Source organism: Larus michahellis, chromosome 8 (genome assembly GCF_964199755.1).
Source record: "Larus michahellis chromosome 8, bLarMic1.1, whole genome shotgun sequence".
Lineage (NCBI taxonomy): Eukaryota > Metazoa > Chordata > Aves > Charadriiformes > Laridae > Larus > Larus michahellis.
This window is the reverse complement of record NC_133903.1, coordinates 37,228,612-37,245,978: the sequence shown is the minus strand read 5'-3', so window position 1 is coordinate 37,245,978 and position 17,367 is coordinate 37,228,612. Positions and strand designations below refer to the sequence as shown.

Sequence of the window (17,367 nt, the reverse complement as noted above, 5' to 3'; positions counted from 1 at the left end):
TGAGCTATGGCATTTCTATCATAATTTAATTTGTCAAATGTAGTTTACAATATTTTATAATAGTAATCAATAGGACAACATGTCTAAAAACCGTGAGGGCTAGGGTTGCAGGATCTCACCTAGCATGTCTTTAATAATATATAATTCCTTAAACGTGCAGCTAAATCACTGAAATATATGAGCTTAATTTGGAACCTTTTACACTTTGAAAATTCATATCCCTTTTTTAATAACTGGCTACAGCGTTTGCAGAATAGACCAGATTTTTCTGATTTGTTTCCTTGGCTCTTGAATGCGCTGAAAGGGATGGATTCCCCAAGACGGATGTGAAAAACCTATAAAACCCAGGAATATGTCCTTTGTGTCTCCCTCCCCTGCCTGTTTACACCTCGCCTTACCCTGATGACCTAGAGACAATCCTGCAGGAGACCTAAATGTGACCATTTCTCTGTGTTCCTGCAACACACAGATTTATTGCTGACTGTCAGAGTTAGAAAGTATTCACATTCATTTGGGAACGCATTTTCTGAAACTGTTAATGGACTTGGCAGAACAAGAGTGGGGGAGAGGTTGGGTAGTGAGAGAGAGACCTGTATAATATAACCCGTTATTCCTTCTTCAGTAAACAAATTACAGTCTTGATTATAATCTTGATTCACAAAGAATGCCTTTACTCCTCCAAAGATTACTTTATAGCTACTTGGGAATACTGCGACTACTGACTATCTTAGGAAAAGCTCTAATTTTGCTGCTACATTTATGATGTACGTGTGCTTAGCTACTTAAATTAGGTCTCCTGGCATTGTCTTGTATTTAAAAGAAGCCACACTACCGGATGTGGTGCCTTCAGGATAGTGAGGTAATCAGGTCTGACGATGCGGCAACAAAAGACCTGGAGAAGCTGGCCAGTGCAGTCGCGGGTGACACACCAGCTCTCACCCTTGGGGTTCATGGTAAGTAGGACACAAAATAAGAAGTACCTGGTAACTGCCTGGGTTTTAGGCTGTTAGAAGACAGCTACTTTTCCTTGCATCTGCTAACTGAGAACATAAGATGTTACCTGCAGACGATCTGATTTTGATGTTTTTTTCTGCCCCGCTCAAGGGCATGCTGCCTGTCAGCCAGCTCCTCAGAAAAGGTACGAGCGGTACACGCAGAGGCTCTCCAGACTTTGCCCCTAACATTCACAAACCAGCTTGTTCTTCCTGTGAGTCCTCTATACCTCCCGTAAGATAAGAAAGTACCAGAAGACCAAAAGCTTTAAAGAAGTTTCAGGCAAATATTTTCTAAGCAGTACGAGTATCTGTTCCTGTTTCCATCTGAATGTGAAAAATCCACAGTGATGAAGAGAAAAATTAAACTATGAAGAGAAAGCTATTAGTGGAGACACTGGGCTTAAGCCTGCCAAGGGATCTCATCAAGCAAGCCCAAAGTGTCAGCAAACAGTGTTGGTGGAGCAAGGATACTAAATGAAATGACACTTCAAAATGTGAGAGTGACACAGAGTGTCCATACGCGTGCACGCAAGTGTGCACGGGTGGGGAAGGGATGCAAAAGGACGACAAGTCGAAGGCAGACAAAGAGGTGCCAGAGAGGGGCAAAGAGCACGGTACCTTCTGCACTGTAGGCAATTAATGGAATAATGTACACATGAATTAACTCATCAGTGGTTCCTGGAGTGAATCTTAGAGATCATGAAGCACCACCTGACAAGCCTCCACAAGAAAAATCTGTTTAATAAATGAAAAAAAAAAAAAAAGACAAAAAATCCCAGGTTGGTTTCAACATTTATTTATAATTCTGTGCACAATTCATAAATCAAGAAAAAAAAGTCAGGATATATTTTTAATCAAAGCTGCTGATGATCACAATATAGGGTATAAGAAATTGAACTGCTAGATCATTTATTATTATTATTATGAAACTAAAGGCTTTATATTCTTAAGAGGAGTAAAGCAGACAGCAATACGTTCATATTAGAAAGTTCCTACTGTGAATGAAAAATTGATTAAAACTGAGATATTGTTTAGCAAGACAGACAAATCTATATTTCTTTTTGGTTGTGAAACTATTATAACCATACATAACCAGTAAATATGAAGAATTGGCACTGGGGGAAATCATCTTGCCAGTTTGCCCTGTGTGTCTGTGTTTGGCAAACGCCGTCTGCAGGGTGTGTATTCCATTTGCACGTAATCAGATCTCTGACCTGTAACGTGTACATTCTGCAACGTTAATTGGCACAATTAAAAAGTTATTTAGAGGATGAGCTTGGAGCAAAAAAATGTTGTCACATCTCAGAATCCTGAAATGCAACCTGAACTTCATAATAAGTCGGTTTAACTGGTTTTAGAGAGACGTTATGAGTGTTCACTGGGGGGGAAAAAGTAACGATCAAGCTACCCACGCAACACACAAATCTGCGGAGTCCAGCATGTGTCAGTGCACAGCAAATTTATTCTATAAAGTGACTAGTGTGAGAAAGAATTAGAAAGGATTATAAAAATACACCACCATACGCTGTAGTAGTTGAAAGTGATTAATCCAGTTCTTAAATCCTATTTTAAACTCCCTTTCATTTCTTCCCATAGAAAAATAGAAGCCACGTTGCTTTGTTTGAATGCTATGTAGTTAATTACATCTTCTAAGAAACTCTTTTAAAACTAAATGTAATGTTTAATTACAAAATGCCTCCTTGAAAACAGTTAGCTTGTACATTGATTTGTAGTTCATTAAAAATGCTTTCTTAATTATATTTATTTACAGCCAGAAAATACATAGAGATTAAAGAGTCTATAGAGAAATTTTGAAATTACAGCACGAATTGAAAAGAGAAAGTTACACTTCAAATAGTGGACAACTGACAGCCATGACTGACTAATTGCTGCCTTTCTGTAATTTCCAAACTTAATTGTTCTTAAAATAATAATTGGAAAACACAGTGTTCATTGTAACGGCTATCAATATTACATTTTTTTGTAAGAGTAGATTTTCAAGGACTAATTAGAAAGCAAATCAATGGCATCAAACAAGTGTAAAGTTCACGTTAGCTGTCGGACCGATCACCTCAAGACACGGGGTTCACGGCTAAGGGCAGCCCGCGCTTTGGTTGGTAGGGTGTTGTCCTGGAAACCATGCGGATGCAGTCGATAACCGGGCAGACGCTGAGACACAGGGTGCAGCCTGTACAGCTGTCAGTAACCGTGGGCAGGTGGGTTTGGGGATCAAACTGGATAGCCTGCGAACAGCAATAAACATTATTGATGTCACTCACGGAAAAGGTCAAAATTGCTCCCATTTTCGTGTCTGCATTTCCTGCGCTACAGCACTCGGAGACATCTTGGTGCGATTCTGCACTGCAGCTATAGCAACTGTTCAACTGGCAGGGAACAAAACACCACCCACCCCCCCACCCCCCCCCCGACACTTTAAAATGAGAAATATGGGCCAAATTATAGCTCGGTGAAAGCTCATGGGTCACAAGGGCTGGTTGCAAAAGGAGGAGTTTGGCCCATGCTGTTTAAAGTCCCAGAGGGATATTTCTGCTTCGCGTGAAGGAAATATTTCGTCAGACAGCAATTTGCCAGGGTTATTGGTTCAGAGGCGACATCAGACCGTGCCTGTACGGCTTCAGCACAGCGCTGGCCCCCTCTGCGTTCTTTTGAATTTTATTTTCAGCACAGCATAAACAATCTAATTTAATAAATAGTACAGAAAAACACAGCATGCTCAGCGTGCTGTCCCTCCTATGATTATTTTCCTTTGCAAATCTTCGAAAGGGCTATCTTAGTTTTGGGCAGGCAGAGCTTGCTTTAGTTCTCACGTTTCCATGCAGTGAATCCTCATCACCAATTAGGGTGATAAGTGTATTTGAATGCGAAATAACAATTGCAGTCTCAATGAAATAAGCTCCTCATATAATGGAAATGGCAATTAAAAGCAAAACCAAAAGCATCACACAACTGCAAAAGCTTCAATATTTAAGAGGCAAGCCTAGAAAAGTAAAAAAAAAAAATAATAAAACCACCACTTAATATTTACTTTTAGGAGTTTTAGGAATCAGGCCCGCAAACTGACCACTTGCTTCTCTGCAAACGAGCGATCCCTTAGCAAATCTCCCAAAGCACCATCAGCACTGGGGAGCCAGGGAGGAGACGGGAGGTGTGCGGTGGTGCTGCAGGTTGGCTCCCAAAGGCAGATTTTTGGCATTTGGGGTTTCACTACTGGGAAAGCAGAGAAGTTGCTGTAGCAGCCAGCAAGGGCATGAAGTAGGTACTAACTGCCCTGAAACTACAAGTTTTAGTTTCGCTTCAGCACAAAGAGAGCTTTGGTTTGTGCATATTTAAGGAGGACTCCATCCTCTCTCCCTGCCAACAATGAACTCAATTTCAAGATGTGCAAAGAGGGAGAAGTCAGGACTACAGCGCTAACTTTAAATTAAGGAAAGCTTTTCTGTTGGAGTCATACAAGGTGATAGCTCTGTAGAGCAGCATGGATATTTTTGAAACAGAAGCATAAAGCAGATGCTATTTTGAAGCGGGGGGGCTGATTTCTTTGCAGTTAAGAATTTATTTGCAATTCTTTGCAATCAATTTCTTTTCAATTTCCTCAATTAATTAAGGAAAAAACTTTTTTTTGTGCTTAGAAAACCTCCTGGGGTTTTAAACTTTGGTTCTTTTGATGGTGATTTTTTTTCCCAGGTGTAGAAAAGAAAGTTTTACTAAATATAAACAGCCTTTTGCTCTGCACATGCTATATCCTCCCCTGCACTGGGAAATCTGATGGAAGGAGAAGAGGTGAAGATTGGAGTGCAAAAAGAAATTTAGACAGTTAGAACACTACTGTAGTAATCTAATCTGGTATAAATGCAGCATTAATTTTTTCATATCAGTGGAAAAAGCATGTCTCCCTTTGCTCTGACACACTTGTTTTAATTGCAGGAGTTCATTTTAAACGGAAAGACTTATTTCTTTGACTGTATGTAGTTAAATTCATCAGACCTACTATTGATTAGACTGAATTAAGGATAAACAAAAGGTCATGCTGTTCAGAGGAAACTTGGTGCTCAGTTAAAGTATTTTTTTCTGATGAACTATTCTCTGACTGGGATGAATGGAAAAATTAATGTAGAACTTACCGCCAAGTGCATATTGGATTCCATGAAGGTTATGCTAGACCATATTTTTGTTTACTAAAAGAACATGAGTCCTCCTGTGCTGCTCTTTTTATTTCAGGCCAGTCCATCAGCTCCGGTGGACATGGCAAGGAATGGCATGTAGAAATGCTGGTACATTTCATACAACTTGTGTTACCGTACTAAGCAGAAATCAGAGAAATACTTTGCTGCAAACAGGAGCCCCAGCTCAAAATTGTGCTATTTTCTGGTCACCGTGATTTCTGCAAACTTCAACCTGCTGCTCTAAACCCTGGCAGCTATCCTGGAGAAAGGATTTGTACCTCAATCAAGATCAAAACAAAACCCCAACTGCCTGAAACCTGAATTAGTTCAAGTTCAGCTACACCGGTGGAACAAGGGCTAGGTTTCTTAAAGAGCATTTGGCAATAAGAACAGCTCTTATCTCACCACGTCCCCTTCGTGAGAAGGGATGCATTCGTCCGCTTCTCCCTCATGTGCTTGTAAACCATCAAAGAACAACATTTACTGCCATCCGACTTGGGTCTCCTTCATTTCCTTCCTCTTAAAAAGAATCCCACTTCCCACTTGCAGCTAGGGAGAGTCTGGGAGAGTGACCTGGAGCGAGCCGGCGAGATGCAGCATGCTCTGCAGAGCCCTCCAGAAGAAGCCATGCTGGGCAGTGTTCTCACCGCCGCGCAAACAGCTCGGGCAGGGCTTGTGCGGCGTAGCCTGGGAGCATGCTGGGGTTCGAATCCAATATTTTAGACATCTGTTTTTACCACCTGCTCATTAACAGAAGGTGGATTCTTTCTTCCCAGCAGCAGAAAGATAACTCATTGTGCCTTTCTGCTAATTACAGCTGTGCTCTTACCTGGTAGCCAGAATCATTACAGGTCATGTAACATTTGCCACAGTTGATACACATTTCCTCGTCAATCAGAGCCACAACTTGCTCTATGTTGCAGAGCTCACCATATGTTCCAATATACTGCAGTGCTTTTCCAATTACATCCTAGGGAAAAAAAAAAAATTATCGACTCATTTAGAAGATACCTAAGCAGTTTCGATAGCTGCGCAGGAGCAATTTCTACTACTTTAATACAGAAGATTTGGCCATGCATTGTGATGTGGTTTAGGATTTTTCTTAAAAATTTCCAAGTTGCTGACCTTCATACCTTCTGTAAAATAGGAAGAATGCTCCATACAGGCACATTTTGAACGTAGGCAGCACTAGAAATACATATTTGTATACAAACACAGTCTAAAAACAGGTCACACATTTAGTACATGATTTTGAATGTGCTATTGTTTTGCCATTAGTGTGTGAAATTTCAAGGAACAAAATGGAGCACAAAACAGGAGTGATATGCTACAAACAATCCGATTGCCTTGGTCATTTCTCATTCGCACAGATTTAAGAACTCACAGCAAGAAAAGAAAGGGGCGTGATCAAATAAACTGACAGAGAGAACAATTACTGCTTTTTTCTCTTTAGTAAGATGCGCAAATGACACGATCATCAGTTTTTTGCAGATATGGCACAGAAGTAAGGCGGGGGTCTAATCCTGCAAGTCTTGATTCAGTTCTGTTAACTTCACAGGGAGGAATTTGTGGCGTCAACCTTACACATCTGTGCTGCCAAAGTAAAGGTGTATGGGAGGACAGCGTATGGGTACATACTGCAGGGGGAAGACACGCCCTCTGAAAGAAGTTGTGGGGGACCTACCTGATTGCCACTTTACATCAAGAGAAACTGCAGAGTTCAGTGGCAGTTCAGCTTCACTGAGTCAATGGTAGAGATGGGACAAGTCCCAGGTCCTTTGGGCTACAGCTATCCCTCGGTTAAATTAGTTTAACTTGTGGAAGGATAGCGCAGATGATGAACATGACTGCGTTTTAAAAGATTTTCTCTGTGGCACTGTAGTGGTTGCCTGGATATTTTGTGAGTTTATTAAGCACGCTTCTACAACAGTTCCCATGTTGCAAAACCAGCTCGATTTTATATGCAAGATTCTACATTTTTAAGATAAAGTTGGGCTCAGTAAATGAAGGTCATGTGATGCAACAACACATTTTACTTTTGCTTTGAAAAGGGGTATAACTGTTAAGTATTAGAAATCTCAGTGAGTAATAGGAGAGCAGAACTGGCTTCATAGTCATTCGCTGTAATAAACCAAGAAGTCATTATGATTTTGATTATGGAATTTGATCCAAGTCAATTGAAAAATGCTCAAGATCAAGCCAAATATGAGACACAGACAAGTCTGCCCAGAATTATAAGCTTCAAGGTGTTTGCCTTTGGTCTTGCATCACCAAGAAACGTGATATCGTTTTGGTTTTGTATTGTTTCTCAATATTTTTTGAAGAAACAATACTTACCTTATTCCTATCAGTCAAAAAAATAATTCTGAACTGATTACCGAACATTTTAAGTGTGTAGTAGTATGCTATATTTAACCTGTATAATTTATAATTGAATACAATGCTCTCTATATTGTTTTCAGTTCTAGTTGCAGAAGAACTGGATTACAGTACCTTAAGTTTTCATTGCATATCTTATCTTGGGCAGCCTTACTTTCAAACAAACTAAGGCACATCAGAGCAATATGGTAATATAGCATTATTGATGTTAGCTCTAAAGGAAAGCTCTGCTACAAGAATTAAATGCGAAAATGGGTCTATCCTTGTCTTCCTGAGTCTGCTGAGAACTTGCAACAACAGCTCTGCTTCCCGAATGAATGACTCCCGTTCATCTCAGTGAAGTTTTAACTTTGAGGCCTACCTGGCCTTCAGCACTTAAATTACAACAGTGTCTTTATGCAATGAGACAAATTTCTTTGTTTGCTGGACGCAGTGGTAGGATCTATGAAGTCGCTCTTAGTGACTGTTGAAGCAGCAAACTCAACCATATCCTAAGCCCGGGAAGAAATTGTACTGTTTTCTTGTTCCAAAAACATTCAAATATTTTCTCTTTGCCAAACCCCTGAGCTGCCGACATGTGAAATACCTTGGTTGCATTCATTCAATGCTAAAAGCCTTCCAGTTCTTCTCAGCAACATGCAGAGAACATTAATGCTCTTCCAGCATAAAACAGCTGTGGCACATTGCTAGAGGCAGCATGGTGAGTGTGGACAGGTGACTGTAAGTGAGCAAGTTATCGCAGCTTAATGAGTTAGCGCTCATCAATAGAGCTGTGCAAGCTGATTATGTGCATGGTCCAAATTCACTGCAAATTTGAAGTAAAATCTGTTTGCTTAAGCCACTGTAAAAGCTCAATTAACTACTAGGTAAGCGTTAGAGCTAATACTTTTTACTTCGGTGTTGCAAAGGTCTAGGCTTGGACACATAGCCCTTTACTGTGCCTCCACTGATGAGCTACTGGGCTGTGTACTGAAGAATTTGAAGAAATGATGTAAAGCTTGTATGACATACAATAAAGTAGCTTTCCACTGCCTGCTCATGTTGTAAAAGCATCAACACGGGGAGGTTCCTGATAGTGAACGGCTTTTTAATCTAACAAAAGCGGGCGTGTAAACAGCATAGGTAATTAACAATTTTCTTGGAGACGTTCTGGATTCACATTTGTATTCTTTAAATATCGTTTGAATGTTAACAAAACCCACGAAGCTCAAGCAGGTTGCAGAGATGAGCCACTCAAATAATCCTGGGATGGAGGGCCTTGCTTATGAGGGAAGACAAAAAGAGCCTAACAAGATGTTTAGCCTAGGAAGATGAAGGCAGAGCAGGAATATGATGTCTCTTTATATATACATCAGGAAGGGAAAAGAGCTATTTAAGTTAAATGACAATGTTGGCACAGGAACACATGATTATAAACCAGCCATGAATAAATTTAAAGCTGGAAATTAGGAAAGGCTTTTTAAATGGCAAAGGAGTGAGGTGGTTAATGGCCTTCCAGAGAGGCAGCTGGGGGCCAGGAGGGAGGCAGTCAAGGTTTAGGACAGCATTAGGTAGCTCAGGAAATGGTTGCTTAGAAGAACATGATCAAAATAGACTTTTCCAGCTACAAACTTACAAAGGGAATAACAAAAACAATGCATATGGCATGGTGATTTCTGAATTGGTAACCAAGTCTCACTTCTTACAGCTCACAAAATACACTTCTGGGGTCTTAGAATCCCAAACGGGGAGGATCATGGCATTTTAGAGGCCTGAAGGTGATTTCAAAAGACTCTGTCAATGATTTACTGCTTATTTAGACTCCTGGGTGTTGTGTCTTTTAATCACTTCTTTCTCTCAAGCAAAAACTGTATCTTTATTCATTTGCAAAGTTTCAAGGCTTTATTGACTAAAAAAGCAATGGTACTTAAAAGATGTTTTGCAGGTGCACTCTTTTACAGCATCTCAAGCTATCTCAGAGCTTCTTGTTTCCATCAAATCATAACCGTTTGGAACAAAATAAACAGTGCAGCAAGAAATAATCAGCCTTCACTGTTTAAAGCGCAGTTTCACTCCAAAAAGCAACTGTCTAAAATGGCACTGTGGGATTCCACACTTGGTATATCTCGATGGCCTCCGGATCAAATTTGCACTGTTTACAGTATAATGTTTTTTTTGCCAACTGCCAGACCTGCAAACAGAAGCCAGGTTTTGAAAGTCAAGCTGTGTTCTTTCTGGCTTATGCATTACCAGCAGCCATTAAAAAAAAAAAAAAAAAAAAAAAAAGAAGAGCTGGAAGTTAAATTTTGTCCTAAGTTACACCTTTGCAATCTCAGGGACCTAGGGTGCTCCTTTTGATTACTGCTGTGCTGCCCCACTCTTCTCAACAAAACCGTACTGAACGAACTGGGAGAGGAATTTAGTCCTGCAACTGGAACTGGCAGGGAATTCAGTTGCTATGGAGAGAATCAGAGCAGAATCCATTAGTTTTATGTTACTAATGAGTACAGAAAAAAAATTCATTTTGTCACTAAGCTAGGCAGATGTGGGTTTGAGTATACACGAGGAGCAGATCTGTTCAGTACGGTATTATTTTTACAATGCTATTTTTATTACTATAGCTGCATTTTTAACGTTAATATATAAAACATTTTATGGTGATTATCTTTTCACTAGCCATCATATGAGTAAACTTCGATTTGTAAATACATTTCATGGTTCAGGTATGACTCCTGGTAGATCTGCTGTTTCTATCTTCATGCAGACCATACTGTAATAGACCACGCTGTGCTCTAGAGATGATGAACATCACAGGTCCCTCACTGGATCATTAGAAAGCCATACCCAGTGCAGGTTCTGCATCTCGTATAGCAAGGTCAAAGGGAACACACATGCTTGTCCTCTTATTGCTCTTTTTGAGCCACCATAAAACGCTTTGCACGTCACGCGTGAAGGTTCACTGACCATGACAGCAACAGCAGGTGAGGAAAGCAGGGTAATTTTTACATTACCAGAAGTAGAGGTCTGCCTGTTGTGAACAGCAGTCTGTCCTAAGGACAGGCCTCAACCTCAGGCTTCAGGTCTCCACGGGATCATTGACCATGATACAAATGCTGAAGTTGATTCACCACCAAATAATATAAAAAACTCCTAACTAAGCATCTGACATTTATATAGCAAAGTTGTGCGCTTGATCCCAGGTACTCTGTTCATTATTATTTATGGGGTGTTTGGGCAGTTCTCAGGATTCAACAGGTTGTGAAAGAACAAGGGGCTGTGCAGACGTGCCCTCACTAGGCTACAGAGAGAGCATGGAAAGGGGATGAAACGTTGCAAAGAAAGTAAATGACTCTCTGTACCAGTGTTTATCTCCATTAGGGAGATACCTGCCTTCCACCCGTTCTTTTTCAGTAACAAAGGTGAGGTACTGTCAGAGAGAGAGTGATACGAAAAGAAGAAATGTTAAAAATATTATGGATTAAAGAAGAAAAAGTCACCAGAATCTGTGGGTACATGACCAAGGTCAGTTTAGAGTAAAGTGGTAACAAAAATATGTAATCTCATTAAAACTAACTTTACATTGAAAGATTACAGATGCCTTGCCGATAGTTAAAAAGGTTATTAAATGTGCTCTGGGATTTAGGGACCTCTAAGCCTTGTTTCAGTAAAGCAAGTTAAACAGTCGCAGTACTAGCTAAAGAAGGATTTACAAAATAACTCAAACGAACCTTTACTACTTAATTCAAATGGTTTCTGTAATGAATATTATGCTTCGTGAATCTATTGCAATTCTTTATGAAGACTGTGATGCAATAAATACAAAAAATGACTGGTACATTTTATGTTTCAATAGGCCTCTGAGACACTCTGAAATTAAGTAGATATGAAGTGGGATTGCAAGTTGGCTAAACAATGAAAAAATAAAGAGCTGGAACACAATGATCAGTGTTCAGAAAAGGCAAAATATTAACAGAGTAAAGTGTCTCAATTATCTGGTTTAGATACGATGCTGTGTAATATGCCCGCGTGTGTTTCAGGAGAAGATTTGAACCAGAAGACTATAGAGTTGACACAGATTTTAGTTTAAACTAAATTAAAGAAAACACAGGAGACTTCACAGGTATTTTATAAAACTAGATGAACAGTGAAAAAATGCAGTTTGACAAATAGCATATCAAAATAAGTAACTTTTGCTATTCTTGTGAACAGGTACATTCTAGATAAAAGACAGCTGCAAGAGAAAACACAGCAGGAGACAGCGTGGACAGCTCATGAAAATTTCTGCTTGATGTGCTGTCCTGACAAGAGACAAGCAGACTAGTAAGACATTAAGAAAGAAAATAGCACCGTAATTACTGTAATGCTGCTGTTGTATTCATCGGCCACAATCTGGAATACACAGTCATTCCAGTTTTACATACAGTAACAGAGTGCCCTTCTTCTGGGCTGCTAGCGCTATGGCAGCCTTGCAGAGGGATCTAGGTAGACTGGAGCACTGGGCAATGATTAATGAGATGAAATTTAACAAGTCCAAATGCCAGATTCTGCACCTAGGATGGAGTAACGCCAGGCACAAGTGTAAATTGGGAGAGGAGTGCCTGGCGAGCAGAAAGGGATCTGGGGGTGCTGGTCGACAGCAGGCTCAACAGGAGTCAGCACTGTGCCCTGGCAGCCAAGAAGGCAAACCGCATCGTGGGGTGCAGCAAACTGCATAGCCAGCTGGTCCATGGAGGAGATTATCCCACTGTATTTAGCATTGGCACAGCCTCACCTTCAGTACTGTGTGCAGTTCGGGGCACCACAATTTAAGAAGGATGTTAAGGTACTCAAATGCATCCAGAGGAGGGTAACGACGCTGGTGAAAGTGCTGGAAGGAGTGTCCTATGAGGAGCTGCTAATGATGAGTCTTGGTTTGTCTGGCTTGGAGAAAAGGAGGCTGAGGGGCGACCTCATTGCACTCTACAGCTTCCTGAGGAGGCAAAGAGGGGAGGGAGGTGCTGATCTCTTCTCCCTGGTATCCAGGGACAGGACACGTGTGAATGGTCCAAGGCTGTGCCAGGGGAAGTTTAGACTGGACATTATGAAGCATTTCTTTACCAAGAGGGTGGTCAAACACTGGAACAGGCTTCCTGGAGAGGTGGCTGATGCCCCAAGCCTGTCAGTGTTTAAGAGGCATTTGGACAATGCCCTTAATAACAGGCTGTAACTTTTGGTCAGCCCTGAATTGGTCGGGCAGTTGGACTAGATGGTCACTGTAGGTCTTTTCCACCTGAAATCTAATCTAATCTAATCTAATCTAATCTAATCTATTCCATGCCATGCCATTCCATGCCATTCCGGAACCACTAGAAGCAGTCCTTCTACAGTCAGAGTGGGAAGGGAAAGAGGAGGTTTGGACTCTAAGATTTCTCCCCATATCTGAAGACTAACTTAAATTTTCTTAAACTCTCACGTGTAATGAGAATATTCTCTGAGGTACTGTGATAGAGAAGGGATCATTATGGGCTACTGCAGGAGAGACTGTTGCTGTCATTCATGTTGGAGCAAATACTTGGGAGAAGCAGACTTAGAGTCCCATAAATTATGGGAGACGTGCATAGTTCCACCTGAAATATGCAACAGCTCCATGTTTATGATGAAGATTACAATATGGTCTTTTCCAGGCAGGCAAGCACAAGCCAAAACTACTCATGTTGAACATATATGTTCATATATATGTGCATGTATATGTGTGTAACATATCTGTACACACAAGGGTGAAAAATAGTTCAAATAAATACAAGGAATTTAAGCTTGAGGATCCCTATGGATATATTTCCAACAGGTGGAACAACACGTCATGCCCTAGCTAAGCTGACAGAGCGATGCCAGCGTGTTTAAACTACCAAAGCGGGCAATCTCTACAGCAAGACTCGGGGAGTAAAAAACAAAGAAATAAAGTAAGCAGATAAACACTGACCAAATATTATGGTATAGGCCCTGAAGGACAAAGAATTAATTATTAGGAAAAAACCACAAGAATGTATAAGGAAAGAAATTAAAGTAATAAGGAGGTAACCTGAGGTAGGCAAATACATGTGTGAGAGCTGTACAAAAATGCAACTGAAAAGAAAAGATCCAGGGCACATATCCACATACGGCAGAAATTTTGATATTACAGACAAGTGAGAAAAGAAGAAACAACTCTGCTGAATATCAAAGTATGCAGTTTCAATTAATATTGAAAAATAGAGAAAATAAAGAGAAAAGCCATGGGGAAAGCCATCCAAAAATTAAATTAGATTTTGGATAATCACAGAGGGTTTTTAAATCTATAAAAAAAGGCATTTTGGCAGCATGTGTAATTTAAACAAATGTTGGAATTTACATATCACCAACCCAACAGCCGATTAGACAGATGAGGGAGTTCTGGGCAGGCATCAGAAAATTTGCAGCAACCCTCCAAAAATACAACCAGCCGAAGCAGGGGTCATATCTCTTTCAAGGACAGCTGTCTCTCGGGTCCGATCAGCTTTCAATCGCACGTCTTCACTGCTCCAGAGAACTAGAGTTCGGCTGGGACTAGCTGTAAGAGCTGACCATTCCCACCCCCCAATATCCTAGTCTGAACTAACAGAACATATTTTCTCCTCTGTCTAGAGGGCCATCCAAGACAGAACTGCTGGGGACGGTCTGGGATTTGTAAGTTTAAATGTGAATACTTCTTGGACAGTTACAAATAAATAGCTCAAGTCCAAGCCCCTCTGCCTCTCTCCGTGGAGAATTCCTGATCAGGGAAAGGGTATCAGATAAGTCACCTTTTTTCATTAAGCTTCATTAAGCTTCCTTAATGAATATTCCGAATCTTCCTGGCAGATTCTTCTCCACAATATAATAATAGATGGATCTATTAATAATAAACTTTATTAAAACCCGTCTTTGTAGTGGCAAGTTCCCTACTTCAAGCAAAACCCAGGTATTTTCCTATTTCTTAGTGGGCATCTCTCATTGCTGTTTTTCTCATGGTTAAAACATTCCTTTCTAAAGAGATGGTCAGACTGAAAGACTGTCGAGAATCAGCTTTGAGGGTTCCTAATTTCTTCTAATTGCTTCAGTGTTTTTCAGTGTTTTCATTTGTTTAAATCAAGGTGTGAGAAGGACACTAACCTGATTTCTCTGTCTGAGAAGCTCCTCACAGATACCACACAAAAGTATTCAATGTCTTTATAAACAAAAGTTTTGTTCTAGGGAATTCATTTTCCTCTTCCCTGCAGTAGGCCTTCTTTTCTTCTTTTTAATCTGTCTCCTACTACTTCGTTTTTTGCTTTTGTACTTGGAGTTTTGCTTGATAAATTATTGACCTCAACTTTTTATTTATGTTTTTTTCAAGTCTTTATGTTTGTTTTTCCCCTCTTGCTAAACTTTTTCCTTCATTCAGTTTATTTGCTTTTGGATGGTATCAGTTTTTTAGTTTTCTGCTGTTTTCAGAAGCAAGCTATCTCATTGAAAATGCAGTTATTGGCTGTTGCTTCTTCTTTCTCTTTTCCCTACATCAATACTCTCCCTCCAAAGAGAACAGAACCATAAAACCTCTGAGGTCAAGTAGGCTTTGAAAATGCTCATCGTAGTGGGGAAAAAAAAGGATTAGATTGCTGTTCTTTGGAACTTTTTGTATACATAAAGAAGGGAACCTCAGCACAAGAGGAGGTGAGCAATTTTCAATAACGTGACATAAACCAAAATAAGCAGTCCAAAAAACTGTGAGAGGGATACAGAAGTAGCAAACTATTTAACTTAAATAGGAAGATGACTCCAAATTTCTTCTTGGCTGGTTCTGCAGTTCTACCAGCTAGCTTGGAATACTGCATGTGTTGGTAAACTGCAATATTCCCTTGGGAATTATGTGTTATTTTGAGCCACTGCTTATATTGTATATAATGTTTGGCCTTATTTTTGCAGGAATTCTCACAGGTCTGATCATATAATGAAAGTTACCTATCTATAGATATCTGATATTCTCACATATATAACAGATATAATTTTCACACTGCTTTATAAAAAGGCCTTCACGAGAACCCTGATTTAAAAAAAAAATATTGTTTTTTCCTGCTTCATTTTCCTATTCAGACATGAAGTTTAAGTAAGGTCTAGAGTGAACATCCAGAAAAATTAGCTTCTGACGTTTCTTTTTATTGACATTTATTGGCTACCTAAGGGAAAGGAAAAGCTCCAATGTATGGATTATGCAGTAGATGAGGTCACAGGTTTTATTTTCACCTTGACATTTACTCTTTGTAGACGGTGGATCAGCTACTTAGACAAACATTCTCCACCTTTAAAAGTTCAGTCAGAAAACCTATGACACAGCTTTCATAGGTACCGAACACCAACCTTTTCCATTGATCCCACATGAGAGATGGAGTATTTAGCACATCACAAGTAATCAAAAGGTATCATGCAAAACTGAGCTCGTACTCTAGCATTAAAATGGAAAGAAATTGTTAACAATTCTACTTCATTCTACAAGGCATTACCCATGCCTTGTTCTACAATTACCATTCCTTTGCCTGAAAATCTTCATTCTGAAAAACGACATTAGGGAAATACCTATGCATGTACATCACAAATCATTTCCCATCGATTTTTGTTAAAAGCTAGAAAGTCTGCATAAATAGTTGTCTTTGATGCCCTCTAACAAGCTTAAAAGCAGTAATAACCAACTCAAACTGCTAGAAATGACTGTGCATGTCAACTGCCTGATGGCTGATCATTTCTTATGCGTAAGCATGTATTTTTGTTACCTTGATTGCCGGAATAGGCTTCTTCGGAATGAAATGCTTTTTCTCGTGAAGCACAGCAGCCATGCTCTGTTCCTTCAGCTTAATCTTGTTCTCAGCTATTATCTTTTTGCGTTGTTCCAGGTAAGGCCCAAAACTGGGTAGTTTCTGAAACAAAAATCAGGAAACGTCATTATGCTTAATAAGTGGGTGTAGCAAAAGGTGAGTCTGATCCCAAGGGCGAGATCCTAAGTCCTTGCTGAGTGCGACTTGCTTCTTATTAAGAAAGTTGAAATTGAAATCAGTGAGACTGTACCAGAGTGAGAAGTGAATAAAAATCAAATATGAACTTCAGGATCTGACTTGAAAATATATATTGAATATTAAAATATTAATATACCGCAGCAGAAAAATAGCTGAATTGCAGGTCATCATCCAACAGTCTTATATTTCCCCATTGCATACTTGCTTGTGTATAAAAATGTATCGTGTTAAATAATTCAAATGTGTAACTTTATTTCTATAGTATGTGAAAAGATATCATAAAACTATCAGTTTAGTTAGAAGGGTTCCGCCAGTGTTTAATATTATTTGCATGGATATCTGAATATTTCAATATATATTTTTAAAGCTTACAAACATGTATTTTGCATTCTGATAACAGAAGCCTGTCTTGACCTGTCAAAGTAAGGCTAACAAACACCAAATGAACTGAAACACATTCTAATCTCCTAATTTACCTCAGTGTCCAATTTGCAGTCTTTTCTGCAACATTTAATCCTTGAACCCAATTAAGCAAACTCTAGAGGAAGATTTCACTGAATTGCAAAACTCACGTCTCACCCAAGAACATGAAAGTGCTGGTTTGGATTTCGTAAAACACCCAGCTTCCTGAAAGAAAAACACAGACCCTTTGCTCACCTGGCAGAGATACAGACAACGGTTGTGTGCCACAATCACAGATTTAGGTGAATGAAAAATGGTAGTAAACATGGATTTTTGCTTGATGCAAAAGACCATACCCTTCCTGCCCTGAAACTAGTTCCTATCCTGCAGAAGTATTTTATCCATCTC

General features: G+C 39.8%; 1 protein-coding gene across 2 annotated transcripts in view; it reads right to left on the bottom strand.

The window, feature by feature from the left end:
- Positions 1–1,775: 1,775 nt before the first annotated feature.
- Positions 1,776–17,367, bottom strand: part of DPYD (dihydropyrimidine dehydrogenase) — a 365,352-nt gene continuing 349,760 nt past the window's right edge. The window contains exons 21-23 of one of the 2 annotated variants that reach the window (XM_074597190.1): positions 16,318–16,461; positions 6,009–6,149; positions 1,776–3,238 (exon numbers count right to left, since the gene is read on the bottom strand). In XM_074597190.1, coding sequence (XP_074453291.1) covers positions 3,068–3,238; positions 6,009–6,149; positions 16,318–16,461 — 456 coding nt within the window. In that variant the 3' untranslated portion in view covers positions 1,776–3,067. Of the gene's footprint in view, positions 3,239–6,008; positions 6,150–16,317; positions 16,462–17,367 lie in introns of those variants that run through there. The other variant, XR_012588641.1, reaches the window with a different exon arrangement.